At 39.3% G+C, this 20,215-nt stretch overlaps 1 protein-coding gene across 1 annotated transcript in view; it reads right to left on the bottom strand.

Annotated features, from left to right (window-relative positions):
• Positions 1-3,187: 3,187 nt before the first annotated feature.
• Positions 3,188-20,215, bottom strand: part of LOC137282326 (uncharacterized) — an 80,093-nt gene continuing 63,065 nt past the window's right edge. Inside the window, exons 3-6 of the mRNA XM_067814070.1 lie at positions 6,248-6,469; positions 5,786-6,016; positions 5,257-5,551; positions 3,188-3,927 (exon numbers count right to left, since the gene is read on the bottom strand). Coding sequence (XP_067670171.1) covers positions 5,268-5,551; positions 5,786-6,016; positions 6,248-6,469 — 737 coding nt within the window. The 3' untranslated portion in view covers positions 3,188-3,927; positions 5,257-5,267. The remainder of the gene's footprint in view (positions 3,928-5,256; positions 5,552-5,785; positions 6,017-6,247; positions 6,470-20,215) is intronic.

The raw sequence follows: 20,215 nt of genomic DNA, 5'->3' as shown, positions 1-20,215 counted from the left end.
ATGAGGTCCATACTGCTCTTGATCAAGCTCATGATGCTGCTACAGGAGCTGATAACATACATTATCAACTCCTGAAGCACTGCCTAGAAACTCTCCTAAATATTTTTGATGATATTTGGACATCGGGTAACTTTCCTTCATCATGGCGTGACGCCATAGTGGTACCCATACCTAAACCTGGACTTGATCATACCGATCCATCCAATTATCGTCCGACTTCGTTAACTAGCTGTGTTTGCAAGACCATGGAACGCATGATAAATAATCGACTTGTTTGGTACTTGGAAACTAATAACCTTATAACTGATATACAGTGTGGTTTCCGTAAAAACAGATGTACTGTCGATCACTTAGTGCGACTGGAATCATTTGTTAAAAATGCACTGATGAATAAACAACATGCTGTGTCTATCTTTTTTATCTTGAGAAGGCATATGACACAACCTGGAAATATGGTATTTTAAGAGACTTACATGACTTCGGCTTGCGAGGTCGTTTGCCTCAATTTATTGTCAAGTTTTTAAATAACAAACAGTTTCAAGTCCGAGTGGGTTCTACCCTGTCTGATCATTACAATCAGGATCAGGGTGTTCCACAAGGCAGTATTCTGTCAGTCACACTTTTTTAGCATCAAGATAAATAGTTTGTCAAAAGTTTTAAACGATTCAATTGATGGATCGTTATTTGTGGATGATTTTAACGTTTCTTGTCGTGGGAAAAATATGCATACTATTGAACGGCAACTGCAGCTGTGCTTAAATAAAATAAATAAATGGTGTCTTGAAAACGGCTTTAAATTTTCTAAATCCAAAACTAATTGTATACACTTTTGTCGAAAATATAAACCGCATAAAGATCCTGAACTGTTTCTAAATGGATCTCCCATAAAAGTTGTAAAGGAGGCCAAGTTCTTGGGAATAATTTTTGACTCGCATTTAACGTTTCTACCACATATCAAATCCCTCAAAACTAAATGCCTGAAGGCACTTGACTTGTTGAAAGTGGTTTCAAATTCTAGGTGGGGAGGGGATCAAGCTAACCTCCTGCAGCTCTATCGATCATTGATCCGGTCAAAACTTGATTATGGCTCCATTGTATATGGTGGAGCCTGTAGAAGCAACCTAAAACTTTTAGATTCTGTTCATCACCAAGGTCTAAGACTTTGTCTTGGCTCATTTCGAACTTCACCTGTTGACAGCCTGTACGTTGAGGCTGATGAACCATCTCTTGAGCAGCGACGTGTAAAACTAGCTTTACAGTATGTAACAAAATTATATTCTAGTGAGTCAAACCCTGCATATAACTGTGTTTTCAGTTCTCTGTATGAGGATGTATACAAAATGAAATCTTCTCTTGTTCCGCCTCTTGGTTTAAGAATTAAACCATTTCTTTCTTCAGCCGGCATTGAACTGGAATATATAGCTCCTTCCCGTCTTCTTTCTTCTCCTCCTTGGCCATTGGTTCGACCACAGGTTGACCTAACATTAACCACATTTAAAAAATCAGAAACGAATGAATTACAGTATAAACAAGAATATAATCAATTGAAACATAAATATAACAACTATAAATCCTTATTTACAGATGGGTCCAAGGACGGTGGCGCAGTTGCTTGTGCTACTGTCATTGGATCCAGAACAATATCTTCTAGATTACCAAATAACAGTTCTATTTTTACAGCAGAAGCTAACGCCATATTAACTGCTCTTAAATATATTCAAAGACACCCTAAACGTAAACAATATAGAATCTATTCGAACTCTCTTTCTTGTCTTCAGGCGATTAAAAATTTATCACGTAAACATCCACTTTTAACTGACATTATTGAATTGTATAATAATCTTGCTACTGGCCAATGCGACATCGTCTTCTGTTGGTTACCCAGTCATGTAGGCATTTCAGGGAACACAATGGCCGATCTTGCTGCCAAGGCAGCACTCAACAAATCTGTGACACCACTTCTTCGTGATCTCATGCAACAGAAGTGGGACACCCAAGTAGGTATAAATAAACTACATGAAATAAAACCGTATATTGGTTACACCTACTTGAGCTGTCAGTCCAGATTTGAAGAGGTCGTTATGCGACGATGTCGTATTGGTCACACCAGATATACGCATAAATACCTTTTGAAAGGTGAGGATCCTCCGATTTGTATCCCTTGTGATGAAAGAATCACGGTCAAGCATGTCTTGCTTGACTGCGTGGAATATTCCATCACAAGGGATCAGTATTTTAATTCACGAACTCTGAAGGATCTTTTTACTAATATCAGTTCTCATTTAATTATTGGATTTTTAAAAGAATTAGATTTATTAAATGAATTGTAAATAGATAATTTTTATTATCGGAAGTTTAAATTGGTAACTGTGCTTGTTGGTGGCTGTATCCTCAAAGGGGGTTGAAGTATTGTAAAACTATTGTCCTCCTGAGAGGGTACGTAAGTCCACAAACATTCAAAGTAAATTCAAACTTTCCATGTTTTTAATCGTAGAATAAATGTCTTTTTACTGAATGGCTAGATTTCCCGAATTGCTGACTCCTGAGGGGATGATGTAAATCCAGCTAGGGTCCATGCAGGTAGCCAAGGTACTGTAAGTCCCCATGGTCCCTAGTATGGTGATCTACCTTCAGTTGTTAGCAATCTATAGCCCATTTTTATCTTGTATTGTCCTCTATAGATAAATTGTTTTTGGTATAGTTACTAGTTTTATATTCTACTCTGTGATATTCTAGTTGTTTTTCTGTCCTTCGTTGACAGGTTTTATAATAGCCATATAGTTCATTTCAGAATTAAAAGTTCTCGTCACGATATGGCTGAGATACTGCCGATGTGACGTTAAATGTTAACTCACTCACTCACTACTTCAAATCTACTCGAACATTAGTGTAGTACAGTATTGCAATTTATGTCTACGATTCATTATATGAACTATTACAACGAATGAATGATTTAATTTAGAAGAAGGTTTTGTAATCTTGTCACCGTTAATTCAATCAATGTGCAAACATAGTATCTTAGTATACGCTCCCACTGACGAGTAACAAGCACTTACCTCCTGTAACAACATCTCATAATCCCTTTTCTCACAGACATGTGTTCATTTGGGGGTATATGCCCCCGACATTGCAAGCAATTAGTTGTTTCAAAGGCATTTAGAAGTTGGAGGAGTCAAACTAAAAGTGCTTTATGGTTCAACTTCTTTATTATACAAGGTCACAACGTTTCGAGACAGATTCTAGTCTCTTCTTCAGGTGAGGTGAGGATAAAACTAAAGGGTTGTAGTATATATACACATAACAGTAGGCCGATAACAATGGGTAACAAGTTATACAGATTTGTATTGATTGATGTACAGGCTTCGATTGATTGATGTACAGGCTTCAGCTTATGTACAGGCTTCAACTGATTGGTGTGCAGGCCTGTGTTGATTAGGTTAACGAGTTACAGGTAAAGATGTTTGGATAAAGATTAGTCACTGAGGATAAGGTGGTTCCATGCATTGGGTAAGTAAACACCTCCGTCTCTGTTGATTGCGGCTTGTTCCGCTTGATTGCAATGGCTTCTAGGAGCTTCCGTTTTTTTAAGTCACTTGCGTTCCTAACTAATGTCTTGGTGTTGTCCCAAACAATCTTGTGATTGGGGTTGTGCATGATGTGTTCACATACGGCAGATTTCTAATCCAAATTTTGAACTGATGTTTTGTGCTCTTTTAACCTGATAGTCAGTGGTCGACCAGTTTCACCAATATATGTCTCTTTACAACTACATTGGATCTGGTAGATGCATTCTGCTGGATTGTTGCATTTAGGTGTTGTTGGCCCGCGTCCATTAGCTGATAGTAGCGTTTTCAGGTTGGTGTCGCTACGGAAGGTGACGTCTATTCCTGTTGTTTTCTTGATGAGACGGCTGATGCGATGACTTATCTACAAGCAAATGAACACATGTCTGCGAGAAAAGGGATTATGAGATGTTGTTACAGGATTGCAAGCAATTGTTATCAAAACACATTAATAGTTCTTCTGATTAACACAGAAAGTAACCTCTCTCGTAAGAAAGGCTAATCTTTGATCATTACTGCTAAATTGTTTTAAATTATAGATACAGTACGAATTGAAAATGTTAAATCCCCAATACGCGGCTCTCGCTGAATGAGGTGCTTTTCGTAACCCCCAATATGCGGCTATCGCTGAATAAGAGGTGCTTTTTATCCCCCCTAGTACGCGGCTCTCGCTGTGAGAAGCTAATTAATTTGCCGCATATACGCGGCTCTCGGCCTTTATGAGTTAATAAGTGATTTTTTACTTTTGGGCTCGCCCGAGTCAACGAAAAATTCCGATAACAATTCTAAGTTGGGTTATATCATTACCCATTCTAATGAAACATTGTACGATACTAGTATCTCTTCACTGACTTTGCAATAGCTTAACTAAACTTGATGTATAGGTAAGTTTGGGGGTTGGGCTGGAGGTGTAGGGATTAGGCAATGCAGAACATCGTAGTACAAATATTAAAAAAAATAGTAAGTTTGGTATAATAGATTATCTAACTGTTACATATAGGACAATTAGGATATTAATTCTTAATAGCAAACAATGCAGATGATGGATATACACATGACTTGCTTGAGAGGCATATTTTAGAAGTTGGAAGTAAATAGGATAACTGTATATGGATGACAACTTCTTTATTACTGGAACACGACGTTTCGATACAGGTTCTTGTATCGTTTTCAAAGTGTAAATGATACAGGGAGAGAACAGGCGATATATATACATAAACTAATTAACAAGTGATGATAAAGACAAAGGGTTAACAATGGATAAAAGTATAACATGGAAGCCAGTGGTGCACAGAGCCTAGTATAAATACAAGTAACAATGTGATGATAACTAAGTAAGCCAGTGAGGTACACAGAGTAGGTTGTTTGTACAGTAGGCTAGATTGGTTTGATGAGCTCATCGTAAGCTGTCGGGATGGGGTAACCTTGGCCTCTGTTAATCAGGGGTCGGTATCTTTTGATGTTGAACAATATGTCTTTTTAGGGTTTTTATTTCGTTTTTCTGTTTATTGATTTGGTCAGTCTTGTTTTCCACAATGAAACAATTTTCCCCATTCCAACTCATTTACAAGGTTATTTTGTAGGACAGAGTCGAGTCTATGCTTTGTTATTAAATCGTAGGTCATATGTATAACATGGCATTACGTCTGCTATCTTCCGTACGGTTTATCTGAATGTACAGTGATAGACTCACAGAAACAGGCACTAAGACCAGGTAATCGCGGAAGACATGTTCATTGTTTGAGCGGATATGCCACAAGCGAGGTCCCTGGAGCAGGGAGATATGGAGTACGTAACCCAGCTGTTGGCTGTTGTCGTTTCTGTAGATGTTCCCAAGAGACAGGATGGACTGGCAGATGGATTGTAGCTGAAACAGATGCAAGGTTGGGTCACGTGGCACTTGCTACCGCAGTCACTGGCTGATATGGCATTCACTGCAGTGACAGGTGTGGACAGCTTCTTGTTCAGACTCCTGTCGTACTTAGCAGCTGAAGTACAGAAGAGAGAAATATCCTCGAAGTTAGTCGATGAAAGAAATTAACAACAGCATTGCCTGGTGCCGATAATTATGTTACACTGATCTTCACGTAAAGGGAAAGAATACAGCATGAAAAGTTGCTGTGTTCGTTTGCTATTTTGTGGGTGCTGAAGTATATACGATTTTACATCATATGTACACAGATTTAAATGAGCGAGACCAAAGTCTCTTAACAAACAGTTACCGTATTTTCCTCTGGGAGTGCCCTGTACCTCCACTTCACTTACAGCCAAGAAGTCTGTGATGTTTCTCCAAACCCTCACGAATCGCACAGGCTGCTCATGGGAACACGTGAAGGTTACACTTGCTCCAGCTGATAATCCTGCCGGCCATTTACCACACCATGTAATGTCGTCATTGGTGCAGTCAGCATCTACGGACGATACACCGATGTATGCATCACGGATGAATTGATCTGAAACGTTCAAGGGGTAAACGTTCTGCAGTAATACTGTATACTTGGTTTAATGAATCAGTTGAAGGTCTTTAACACACAGACATGTTAAGTCCAAGATAATTACTTTGCATATAAAATGCCATATTTGTAGTAAGATGTGTTCAGTTTAATAAGATGCGTTCTTGGTGCATTGAACGAATTTAAAAGTAGTTTGTGTTTTAGAAAATGTAAAGTGTAAAGGTTACTGACACCACCACTGAGAATTATGACTTGAAACGGTGATGTTGTGGACGGTATAAAATCCTTGGAGGTCTCCCTGCCAGAATGGGTGCCTTTCATCTCCAGTATGCACTGGAGGTCCGGTCCTGCTGCCGTCATTGGCATTGCCGGAAAGGTAGCCTGCAGAGTAAGTAGTACTAAGGCGCGACGGTTTACCCAGCATGATATTTGCTGCCTTGACATGGGTCCGATCTGCAGGAAAGTGGTTGAAATAATTTGAACGCATTTGGAAACACAGGTTAAAAACACAAATACATACGAACAAGCAGTATTAACCAAAATTAGCCAACATGTTTTAAACGTCCAGTAATACAGAGCTTGCTCCATTCAGATTTAACGATAAGTAGGGTGAATGAGTGAGTTACGTTAGTTTCACGCCACACTGAGCAATAATTCAGCTATCTGTCTGTACATAATTTAGTCTGGACAATCCAGTGATCAACAGCTCAGCATCGACATGCATCATTGGGCTGCGATGACGTATATCAACCGTGCCGGTGAGTGTTAGAGCCCGATCCCGTTAGCTGCCTTTTACGACGTTACTGTAGCTGAGTCCCAACCGGACCTATAGACAAAATCTGTAAACGGAAATGCTGCTTCGCCAGTATGTCAGTTAAAAGGCATATTTGCGGCGAGGAATGTTCACTGGCAAATGTGCCATTCACCCCCGTCGTGGACCCGGGGGATATTTCGTCCACCAACCCGTTGGCCGTGTTTTGCGGCCCTGTGTCGGTGGAGGAGGGGATCCTGGTGGTTGAGGGCAATAGGGGCCAGCAGCACCACTTTGGTCCTGACTTCACCTAGACGGGTGGTTGAATGGACCCGGTTCAACCGAACGGTTGAACCATGCCAAGCACTGTGCATGGATTATAATTATATTTATCATTGCACAAATATGATTTGGAATTGGTGTAATTTTTGTCTTGGCCTTATTGTCTAAAATATTTTTTATTTTGAATTATGTTGTTTTCCTAGAGTGCTATGCCCAGAAGGCGGTGGCTCATGGGCCAATCTGGTGGAATTATTAATCGTTTAATTCTTCTGCTGTAGTATATCCTTTGTGCTGTAGGCTGGAGGCAAGATTACTTTAGCATTGTCCTGGCGATACTTTAAGGTGGGTGGTCGGATGACGAACTAATATACCAATAATCCTGGATTACCAAACCCCTAACAAAAAAAACAAAACAAACGTCAACTGGAAAATGATGATTAGCAACGACCCTCTATACGAATAGATCACTGGCCACGTTTTTCGGTTATTGAGATCCTTGACAAGACTCCTTTAAAATTAAATCAGTTTGCAATTTCAAAAGGTATCTCTGGCATTGCAGGTGAGGTGAAACATATCAAACGCTTGCGGTCAGGATCGCTGCCGATTGAATGTAGCATAAGTGAGTGAGTGAGTTAATATTTAACGTCACATCGGCAATATTGCAGCCATATCGTGACGAGAACGAGTAATTATGATAATACAAATGAATTAATAGCACATACATTGTAAAACCCTGTCGACGAAGGACAGTAAAACTAACTAGAATATCACAGAGTAGAATGTACAACTAGTGAATAGACCTAAAACAATGCATCTACAGAGGACAGTACAATATAAACATGAGCTATAGGTTGCCAACAACTGAAGGTAGATCACCATACTAAGGACCATGGGGACTTACAGTACATTTGCTTTCCTGCATGGACCCTAGTTGGATTTACATCATTCCCTCAGCTGTTAGCAATTTAGACAAATCTAGCCATAAAGTACAAACACACTTATTCTACGATTAAAAAGATGGAAATCTTAAATTTACTTCAAATGTTTTTGGACTTATGTACCCTCTCAGGAGGACAATTATTTTACGGTACTTCAACCCCCTTTGAGGGTACAGCCACTAACGATTTGAGTTACTAGTTTAATCTTCCAATTATAAAATATTTATCTATTTACAATTCAGTTAACAAATCTAATTCCTTTAAAAATGAAATAATTAAACGAGGACTAGTATTGCTAAAAAGATCCTTCATAGATACTCAACACTGTCAAGCAGGATATGCTTGACTGTGACTGTTTCCTCACAAGGGATGCAGAACGGAGGATCCTCACCTCGCCTCATAATGACCTCCTCAAATCTGGACTGACAACCCAAGTGGGTATAACCAATATAAGGTTTTATTGAATGTAGTTTATTTACACCCACTTGGGTGTCCCACCTCTTTTGCATCAGATCTCGGATATACGATCTAATTGTAGCTTTATAATCAGAGTATGGGATAAGAAGTGGAGTCACGGATTTCTTGAGTGCAGCAAGATCGGCCATTGTATTGCGCGAAATGCCCACATGGTTGGGTAACCAACAAAAGACGATGTTGTATTGGCCAGTTGCAGGATTATTAAATAACTCAATTATTTCTATTAAAAGTGGATGTTTACATGACAGGTTGTTAATTGCCTGGAGGCAAGAAAGAGAATCGGAATAGATAATATACTGTTTATGTCTAGGATGTCTTTCAATATATTTAAGAGCCGTTAATATAGCGTTTGCTTCTGCTGTGAAAATAGAACTATTATCTGGTAATCTGAAAGATATTGTTCTGGATCCAATGACAGTGGCACAAGCCACTGTGCCACCATCCTTGGACCCATCTGTAAATAAAGATTTGTATGTATTATACTTACTTTTTAATTGATTATATTCTTGTTTATATTGTAATTAATTTGTTTCTGATTTTTTAAACCTCGTCAGTGTTAGGTCAACTTCGGGCCTAACTAACTGCCAAGGTGGAGACGAAAGTAGACGGGAAGGAGATATATTGGCTAGCTCAATGCCGGAAGCAGACAGAAAAGGTTTCACTCTAAGTCCCAGAGGCAAGAGAACAAGAGAAGACTTTTTATTGTACAGATCCGCATAAAGAGGATTAAAAACATAGTTAAATGCAGGATTGGCTTCATTAGAATATAGTTTTGTTATATACTGTAAGGAGAGTTTTATACGTCGTTGAGTAAGAGATGGCTCATCGGCCTCGACGTAAAGACTGTCAATAGGAGAAGTTCTAAATGACCCAAGACATAGTCTTAGACCTTGATGATGGATAGAATCAAGTATTTTGAGGTTGCTTTTACAGTCTCCACCATACACGATGGAGCCGTAATCAAGTTTCGAACGGATGAGAGATCTGTATAAATGGAGTAGGGTAGTTTGGTCTCCTCCCCACTTTGAATTGGAAACAACTTTTAACAGATCAAGTGCCCTCAGGCATTTAGTTTTAAGGGATTTAATGTGAGGTAGAAAAGTTAGATGTGAGTCGAAAATAAGACTAAAGAACCTGGCCTCCTTCACTACTTTGATGGGGGTGCCATTTAAAAATAGTTCTGGATCTTTATGCGGTTTATACTTTCTGCAGAAATGCAAGCAATTTGTCTTTGTTATAGAAAATTTAAACCCGTTTTCAAGTGACCATTATTCAATCTTATTGAGACACATTTGTAATTGCCTCTCTATTGTATGCATATTTCTACCTCTACAAGAAACATTAAAATCATCCTCAAATTGTGATCCATCTACTGAATCACTTATAACCTTAGAAAGACTATTGATTTTAATACTAAATAAAGTCACAGACAAAATACTGCCCTGTGGAACACCCTGATCTTGATGAAAGTAGTGTGAGAGGGTTGATCCCACACGTACTTGAAACTGTCTGTCATTTAAAAAATTAGATATAAACTGAGGCAAGCGACCTCTCAACCCAAAAGAATGTAAATCTTTCAAAATGCCATGCTTCCAAGTAGTATCATATGCTTTTTTAAGATCAAAAAAGATTGATACTTCATGTTGCTTTTTAATGAAAGAATTTTTAACAAATGATTCCAAACGAACCAAGTGGTCAATTGTGCTTCGGTTTTTGCGAAAACCACATTGTATATCAGTAATCAGATTGTTGGTTTCCAAAAATCAGACTAAGCGATTATTTACCATTCGCTCCATGGTTTTGCAAACGCAGCTAGTTAAGGAAATAGGTCGGTAATTTGATGGATCTGTATGATCCCTCCCAGGCTTTGGAATAGGAACAACTGTGGCTTTTCGCCATGAAGATGGAAAATGTTGTGTTGTCCAAATATGTTCAGAAATGTTTTAAGAGTTGGTAATGGATATCATCAGGTCCTGTTGCAGTGTCGTGAGCCTGTGATAGCGCAGTATGAAGTTCATGTAATGAAAATACCTCATTATAATCTTCACTATTATCAGATTTAAAATTCACTGGTTTCTTCTCTTGGTGTGTTTGATAAGTCTGGAATTTTGGATGATAATTTGAGGAGGACGAATGTTTAGCCAAAGTTTCACCCAATTTGTGGCACCCGTGGCGAGCCACCTCCTCGTGGTGGGTGCTGGGTAATGCTAAGAGATCGCCGACACCCCGGTAGTGGACCCGGGGGCATATTTGGTCCACCAACCCGTTTGCCGTGGGTTGCGGCCCTGTGTCGGCGGAGGAAGGGATCCTGGTGGTTGAGGGCAATAGGAGCTTGCAACCGTGTTCCTGTTGCTCAATACACCACTTTCGCCCTGACTTCGCCTAGACGGGTGGTCGAATGGGCCCGGTTCGACCAATCGGCTGGTCATGCCAAGCCCTGTGCATGGCTCTTCTATATATGTCATTGCACAAATTTGATTTGATCTTGTTTTACTGTCGGTCTTGGCCTAATTGCTCATCTAAATTGTTTATTGATTTTGAAATCTGATGTTGTGAACTTTGCCTAGAGTCTTATGCCCAGAAGGCGGTGGCTCATGGGCCAATCTGGTGGGATATATCTTTTCAAGATATTTTCTGCTTGAGTATACCCTCCTAGTATCCTTGGTGCCGTCTGCAGGAGATCCACAGGCATGAGGCATCGTTCTTGTTGATACTCCATGGTGGGTGGGGAGCTAGGAGGGTGAATCATATATTTTTCTACCATGGCACCCCCACTTAAAAAAACGATCACACGAATCTGATGATTCGTTATCTTCAGATGATGAGTTGCATACAACGTCCAGTAACCCTGAAAATTGGCCTCGTTTCATTGTGATGTGTGCCCCTGAAGGGGGCCCTCTCAAGTTAAATCCCTTTGCTGTGTCAAAAGGCATTGAAGGTTTGGTTGGGGAGGTGAAAGACATTAAAAAGTTGAGATATGGTTCCCTGCTAATCGAATGCAGGAAAGAAATACAATCCAAAATTCTGCTCAAAACAAAGTCTCTAGCAAATGTTCCTGTAGAGGTGTCCCCTCACAGGACATTAAATACCAGCAAAGGCATCGTCCGTGATACTGGACGTTGCCTTACAGACATGAGTGAACTTGACATAGTTACTGAACTACAATCACACGGCGTTACTCATGTTAAACGCTTTACAGTCAAAAAGAATAATGATGTCTTCAAGACAAATACTTACTTGTTTACATTTTGTCTCTCGATGCCTCCAAAATCTCTGAAAGCAGGATACTGCAACTTAAGGGTTCATACTTTTATCCCCAACCCCTTGAGGTGCTATAATTGCCAAAAGTATGGGCACGGATCCAAGTCATGCCACAATCCAGCTGCATGCCAACGATGCGCTGGAGCGTGCAAAGATAGCACCCTTTGTGATAACACACCTGTATGTGTAAACTGCTCTGGTTGCCATCCCTCTTCATCCAAGGAATGTCCTTCCTGGAAGTTACAATCAAAGATTTCACGGGTGAAGCATGAGCAAAACATTTCGTTCTTTGAAGCAAAACAGATCGTTCTGGCACAAGAACAGTCGGGCCCGAGTTATGCTGCTGTTGTTTCTGCTTCTGTTCAGGCCTCTAAACCAAAACACGTTTCATGCAGTTCAGTCGGTTGTCAAACGGATTACACGTGGGCTTGTACATCAGCTCCAACATTGCTGTCTGCTGAAATACAGGCGAATTCTTCAAACGAAACTTCCAGCGTACAAACTATTGTTCAGTCTAAGGTATCCTCTGGGAAGGATTCATCTGCTTCTCAGAAACAGGCATCTAAATCAGACTCTAATGTGAAGTCAAAAGTGAACACTACATCCAGATCGAGCAATGAAATCACGAAGAAAAATCAACGTAACAGGCCTCCTAAGGGGTCTAATGATCAGGTCCAACTATATAATAAGTTTGGATCACTTGAGGCCATGGATGTGTCCGACCACATCCAAGGTCGGACTCATAGCTTGTCTCCCACAAGGAAAGTGAGGGGTAGATCTCCTGTACATCCACCAAGGAAATAATGTCTTCTGCTATAATTCAGTGGAATTGTAGAGGACTCCGGACTAATCTACACTTCTTAAACCAAGATTTTAAACCATCGGCGTTCTGCATCCAAGAAACTTATCTGAAAGAGACAGATAATTTTGAGCTCCGTCCCTTCAATGCATACCACTCTTTTTCTCCTCCGGGTGATAGAGCTTCTGGTGGTTCATCAATCCTGGTGAGGAACAATATTATCCATAGCTCAGTTCCACTAAAAACAAATCTTCAAGTTGTTGCAGTCCGACTTACATTACAAGTTGCTTTTACTTTATGCTCTTTATATATTCCGCCTTCATCGACTGTCCAACTAACTGATCTGCAAGATCTTTATGATCAACTACCTAAACCCTGTATAATCATGGGTGATTTAAATGGCCACAGTCCACTATGGGGTGGCATTAATACAAACACCAAAGGTAAATTACTAAAGGAATTTCTTTCAAATAATGATTTATGCATATATAATGACGGCTCAAATACATATTTCCATCCTGGCACAGGTACTTATTCAGCTCTTGATTTGTCTATTACTGATTCCAACCTATTGAGTGAATTTGAATGGTCAGTCCACGACGATCTCTGTGGAAGTGACCATTTCCCAACAATATTAAACCCTGTGATGCCATCTGACGTTACACCATCATTAAGATGGAATATTAAAAAAGCTAACTGGCCTTTATATGAAACACTCTGTGCAGACAAACTAAAACCTGAACTTTTTAATGATATTCCTGATGCCATACAATGTTTTTCAGATGAATTGAATAATATTGCTGACGAGTGTATACCAAAGTCCTCTGCAGTTCCACATTTGCGAAAACCATGGTTTAATGATGAATGCAAACAGGCTAGGAAAGCACGGAAGAGAGCGGAACATTATTTCCGTCGCCATCCTATGGTCCACAATTTAGATAAATTCAAAATTTTAAATGCTAAAGCAAGGCGTACTTTCAAGCAAAGTAAACGCCACTCTTGGCGAACCTATATATCAAAAATAAATTCACGCACATCGATATCAAAGGTGTGGAATATGATCCAGAAAATGAAGGGTAAGGGTTCTAAATCTAGCATTCACCATCTCCAAGATGGGAACCATTTATTGACTAATAAATCAGACATTGCGAACAAACTTGGTGAGACATTGGCAAAACATTCTTCCTCATCACAATATGTACCCCAATTTCAAAAATACCAAAATCAGCAAGAAAAGAAGGTTATTAATTTCAATTGAGATGATGGGGAAGATTACAACGAAACTTTTTCGATACATGAGCTTCATACTGCTCTTGACCAGGCTCACGATACTGCTACATAACATAGCTGATAACATACATTACCAACTTCTGAAGCACTTACCGGAATCGTGTTTGGAGACCCTTTTAAATATTTTTGATAGTATTTGGACATCTGGTGAATTTCCTTCTTCATGGCGTGATGCTATAATTGTTCCAATTCCTAAACCTGGACGTGACCATACCGATCCTTCCAATTATCGACCAATTTCACTCACTAGCTGTGTTTGCAAAACCATGGAACGCATGATCAATAACCAATTAGTTTGGTACTTGGAAACAAATAATCTAATCACTGATATACAATGTGGTTTCCGTAAAAACAGAAGTACCATTGATCATTTAGTACGTTTAGAATCTTTTGTTAAAAATGCCATCATTAATAAACAACATGCAGTGTCGATCTTTTTCGATCTGGAAAAAGCATACGATACGACGTGGAAATATAGTATTTTAAGAGACTTACATGATTTTGGATTAAGGGGCCGTTTCCCTCAATTTATATCAAATTTCTTAAACGATAGACAATTTCAAGTCCGAGTGGGTTCAACCTTATCGGACCATTATAATCAGGATCAGGGTGTCCCACAAGGCAGTATTTTCTCTGTCACACTGTTTAGTATTAAGATTAACAGTTTGTCCAAGGTTTTAAATGATTGAATAGATGGATCACTTTTCGTGGATGATTTTAATGTTTCTTGTCGTGGTAAAAATATACACACTATTGAACGACAACTACAGTTATGTTTAAACAAAATAAATAAATGGTGTCTCGAAAATGGATTCAAATTTTCTCAGTCAAGAACTAATTGTCTACACTTCTGTAGAAAATATAAGCCACATAAGGACCCTGAACTGTTTCTAGATGGCAGTCCCATCAAAGTGGTCAAGGAGGCCAAGTTCTTGGGTATTAAATATATAAAAAATAAATGCTTGAAGGCGCTGGATTTAATAAAAGTTGTTTCCAACTCAAAATGGGGAGGGGATCAAGCTACCCTCCTTCACCTCTACAGATCATTGGTCCGTTCAAAGCTTGATTATGGCTCCATTGTATATGGTGGAGCCTGTAAAAGCAACCTTAAACTTCTTGATCCTGTCCACCACCAAGGTTTAAGACTCTGTCTTGGATCTTTCAGAACTTCACCTATTGACAGTCTCTACGTTGAGGCCGATGAACCATCTCTTACACAACGTCGTATAAAATTGTCTTTACAATACATTACTAAATTATCCTCAAATGAATCTAACCCTGCCTATAACTGTGTTTTCAATCCCCTTTATGAGGATTTATACGACAAGAAGTCTTCTCTTGTTCCGCCTCTAGGGCACAGAATTAAACCCTTTCTTTCTTCAGCCGGCATTGAGCTTAAAAACATAGCTCCCTCCCGTCTTCTTTCTTCTCCTCCATGGCAATTGGTTAGGCCACAAGTTGACCTAACATTAACTGGATTTAAAAAATCAGAAACTAATTATTTACAGTATAAACAAGAATATCATCAATTAAAAAGTAAATATAGCAATTATACATCCTTATTTACAGATGGGTCCAAGGACGGTGGTGCTCTGGCTTGTGCCACTGTCATTGGATCCAGAACAATATCTTCTAGATTACCAGATAATAGTTCTATTTTTACAGCAGAAGCTAACGCCATATTAACAGCTCTTAGATATATTCAAAGACACCCTAAACGTAAACAATATATAATCTATTCAGACTCTCTTTCTTGTCTTCAGGCGATTAAAAATTTATCATGTAAACATCCACTTTTAATTGACATTATTGAATTGTATAATGATCTTGCAACTGGCCAATGCGACATCGTCCTTTGTTGGTTACCTAGCCATGTAGGAATTTCAGGGAATACACTGGCTGACATTGCTGCTAAGGCAGCACTCAACAAATCTGTGACTCCACTTCTTATTCCATACAGTGATTATAAAACTGCAATTAGATCTTATATCCGTGATCTGATGCAGAAGAAGTGGGACACCCAGGTGGGTATCAATAAATTGCATGAAATAAAACCTTACATTGGTTATACCCACTTGGGTTGTCAGTCCAGATTTGAAGAGGTCATACTACGACGATGTCGTATTGGTCATACAAGGTATACACATGCATACCTGTTGAAAGGTGAAGATCCTCCATTTTGCATCCCTTGTGATGAGAGAACCACGGTCAAGCATATCCTGCTTGACTGTGTTGAATTCTCCATCATAAGGGACAAATATTTCAATGTAAAAACACTTTCGGATCACAGTCAATACTCATTTAATTATTGGATTTTTAAGGGAAATCGATTTCCTTGTTGAATTATAATTGATGTGTCCTGTAGATAGTTGTATTTTAATGGTTGGTAGTATAGATTAGGAACATTGATCATTAGAGGCTGTACCCTCAACGGGGGTTGAAGTATTGTAAAATAATTGTCCTCCTGAAAGGGTACGTAAGTCCCAAAATTTTCAAAGTAAATTTATACTTTCCAGGACTTTTAAGTGTAGTATTTGTGTTATTGTAATTTTGGCTACAATTTCTTACAATCGCCAGCGGCAGAGGGGATGGTGTAAATCCAACTAGAGACCATGCAGGTAGCAAAGGTACTGTAAGTCCCCATGGTCCCTAGTGTGGTGATCTACCTTCAGTTGATGGCGATCTATAGCCTGTTTTTATACTGTATTGTCCATATAATGATATCAGTTTTACCTTTCCACACTAGTTTTAATGCTAATTGTGATATCCTAGTTGTTTTACTGTCCTTCGTTGACAGGTTTTATAATGGACACAATAGTCGTTTATATTGCTGAATGTTCTCGTCACGATATGGCTGAAATAGTGCCGATGTGACGTTAAATATTAACTCACTCATTCACTCACCCAATTTGTTTGCAAGATCAGATTTTTTAGTTAGTATGTTATTATCATTTTTGAGATGCTGAATTAAACTGGATTTGGAACCCTTGCCTTTAATTTTTTGGATCATGTTCCATACCCTTGACATAGGAGTACGGGAATTTATTTTGGAAACGTAATTTTTCCAAGTATGACGTTTAATGTGTTTAAACGTTCGTCGAGCTATAGCGTAACTGATTTGTACATTATTTAAGTTATGAACAGTGGGATGAAGACGAAATTATTTCTCTGCTTTCTTCCTGTTTTACCTAGCCTGTTTGCATTCATCATTAAACCATGGTTTACGGATGTGCGGATTTACAGAGCACTTAGGAATAGTTTCATCAGCTATATGTTTCAGTTTGTCCGAGAACATTTTAGTTGGATCAGGTACATCCATGAAAAGGTCTGGTTTAAGTTTCTTAAGGCAGGTGACCTGAAATAATGGCCAATTGGCCTTTGAAAACTTCATCTTGTTACAGGCGGATCATCGGAAGGGTTAATTGCTGTAAGTACTGTTGGAAAATGGTCACTACCACAAAGATCATTATGGACTGACCATTCAAACTCATTATAAACGTTTGAATCAGTGAGTGACAGGTCTAAGGAAGAATATGTTCCCTTTCCAGGATGTAAATATGTGTCAGAGCCATCGTTGAGTATCCATAAATTATTATCAGATATAAACTCTTCAAGAACTTTCCCTTTACTGTTGGTATCAGGATTTGACCATTGAGATCACCCATTATGATACAGGGTTTTGGTAATTGGTCATACAAATCTTGAGGATCATTCTGATGGAGAATGGGGCACCCGTGGCGAGCCACCTCCTCGAGGTGGGTGCTGGGTAATGCTAAGAGCTCACCGACACCCCCGTAGTGGACCCGGGGGGATATTTGGTCCACCAACCCGTTTGCCGTGGGTTGCGGCCCTGTGGCCCCAGGGGATCCTGGTGGTTGAGGGCAATGGGAGCAGGACCAGTGTTCCTATTGCTCAACACACCACTTCGGCCCTGACTTCACCTAGACGGGTGGTTGAATGGGCCCGGTTCAACCAATCGGCTGGTCATGCCAAGCCCTGTACATGGATTTTATGTCATTGCACAGAATTTGATTTGGAATTGTTTACATTTTAGTCTTGGCTCCCTTTGTTCATAGAATATTATTGGACTTGATTTTTGATTACATGAACTTTGCCTAGAGTCTCATGCCCAGAAGGCGGTGGCTCATGGGCCAATCTGGTGGAACTGTTAATATGTTTAATGTTTCTGCTGGAGTATATCATCCGAGTATCCTTGGTGCTGTAAGCTGGAGGCCCGCTTGCTTTAGCATTGTCCTTGTGATACTCCGTGGTGGGTGGGGAGCTCGGGTGACGAACCAATATACCAATAATCATGGATTACCAAACCCCTAACAAAAAAACAAAACGTCAACTGGAAAATGATGATCAACATCGACCCTCTATACAAATTGATCACTGGCCACGTTTTTTGATTATTGAGACCCTTGACAAGACTCCTTTAAAATTAAATCCCTTTGCAATTTCAAAAGGTATCTCTGGCATTGCAGGTGAGGTAAAAGATATCAAACGATTGCGATCAGGTTCACTGCTGATTGAATGTAGCAGAAAACAACAAGCTACCAACCTATTATCAACTGATATGTTTGTCGGAGTCCCGGTATTAGTTTCTGCCCACAGAACACTGAATACAAGCAAAGGCATAGTTCGAGACCGTGAGCGTCTTCTAGCAGACATGACTGAGCTCGATATAATGTCCGAGATGAAAGATCAAGGAGTATCTTTCGTCAAACGTTTCACAACACGGAGTGAGTGAGTGAGTGAGTTAACATTTAACGTCACATCGGCAGTATTGCAGATATATCGTGACGAGAGCATTCTTAAAAAAGGACTCTATGTATATGATAAAAACCTGTCGACGAAGGACAGTAAAACAACTAGAATATCACAGTAAGAAATAAAACTAGCGTGAAAAGTTAAAACTAATATTCCTATTCAGACAATACAATATAAAAACAGGCTATATAGATCACCAACAACTGAAGGTAGATCACCATACTAGGGGCCATGGGGACTTACAGTACTTCTGCTACCTGCATGGTCCCTAGCTGGATTTACATCATCCCCTCAGTTGATGGTGATTGTAAGCAAGATTAGCCACAAATTAAAATGACACATATTCTACGGCTAAGACAAAATGGAAGATCAAATTTGACTTCAAATGTTTTGGGACTTACGTATCCTCTCAGGAGGACAATAATTTTACAGTGCTTTAACCCCCCTCGAGGATACAGCCACTAACACTCTAAGTTACTAATTCAAACTTCCAAGCATAAAATATTCATCTATTTACAATTCATTTAGCAAATTTAATTCTTTTAAAAATGCAATAATTAAATGAGAGCTAACAGAATTAAAAAGATCCTTCAAAGTTCGTGAATTAAAATATTTATCCCTTGTGATGGAGTATTCAACACAGTCAAGCAGGACATGCTTGACTGTGATTCTTTCATCACAAGGGATACAAAACGGAGGATCTTCACCTTTTAATAAATACTCGTGAGTATACCTCGTATGGCCAATGCGACATCGTCGCATAATGACCTCCTCAAATCTGGACTGACAACCCAAGTAAGTATAACCGATATAAGGTTTTATTTCATGTAATTTATTTATACCCACTTGGGTGTCCCACTTCTTCTGCATCAGATCACGGATATAAGATCTTATTGCAGCTTTATAATCAGTGTAAGGAATAAGAAGTGGTGTCACAGATTTGCTGAGTGCTGCTTTAGCAGCAAGATCGGCCATTGTGTTACCAGAAATGCCAACGTGACTAGGTAACCAACAAAGTACAATGTCGCACTGGCCAGTAGCAAGATTATTGTACAATTCAATAATTTCTATCAAAAGTGGATGTTTACAAGAAAGATTTTTAATAGCCTGAAGGCAAGAGAGAGAGTCTGAATAGATTATATACTGTTTATGTTTAGGGTGTCTTTGAATATATTGAAGAGCAGTTAATATGGCGTTTGCTTCTGCAGTAAAAATAGAGCTGTTATCGGGAAGTCTAGAAGATATTGTTCTCGATCCAATGACAGTGGCACAAGCTACTGCTCCACCGTCCTTGGATCCATCTGTAAATAAGGGTTTGTAATTGCTATATTTATGTTTTAATTGATTATATTCTTGTTTATATTGTAATTCATTAGTTTCTGATTTTTTAAATCCAGTTAATGTTAGGTCAACCTGTGGCCTAACCAACTGCCAAGGAGGAGAAGAAAGGAGACGGGAGGGAGCTATGTTTTCCAACTCAATTCTGGCCGAAGAAAGAAAGGGTTTAATTCTGTGTCCTAGAGGTGGAACAAGAGAAGACCTCTTGTCATACAAATTTTCATAAAGCGGATTGAACACACAGTCATAGGCTGGGTTAGATTTATTAGAATATAGTTTAGTAATGTATT

Source organism: Haliotis asinina, chromosome 4, assembly GCF_037392515.1.
Source record: "Haliotis asinina isolate JCU_RB_2024 chromosome 4, JCU_Hal_asi_v2, whole genome shotgun sequence".
NCBI classification, from domain to species: Eukaryota; Metazoa; Mollusca; class Gastropoda; order Lepetellida; family Haliotidae; genus Haliotis; species Haliotis asinina.
Note: the sequence above shows the minus strand (reverse complement) of the source record. Positions and strands in the feature narration are given on the sequence as shown.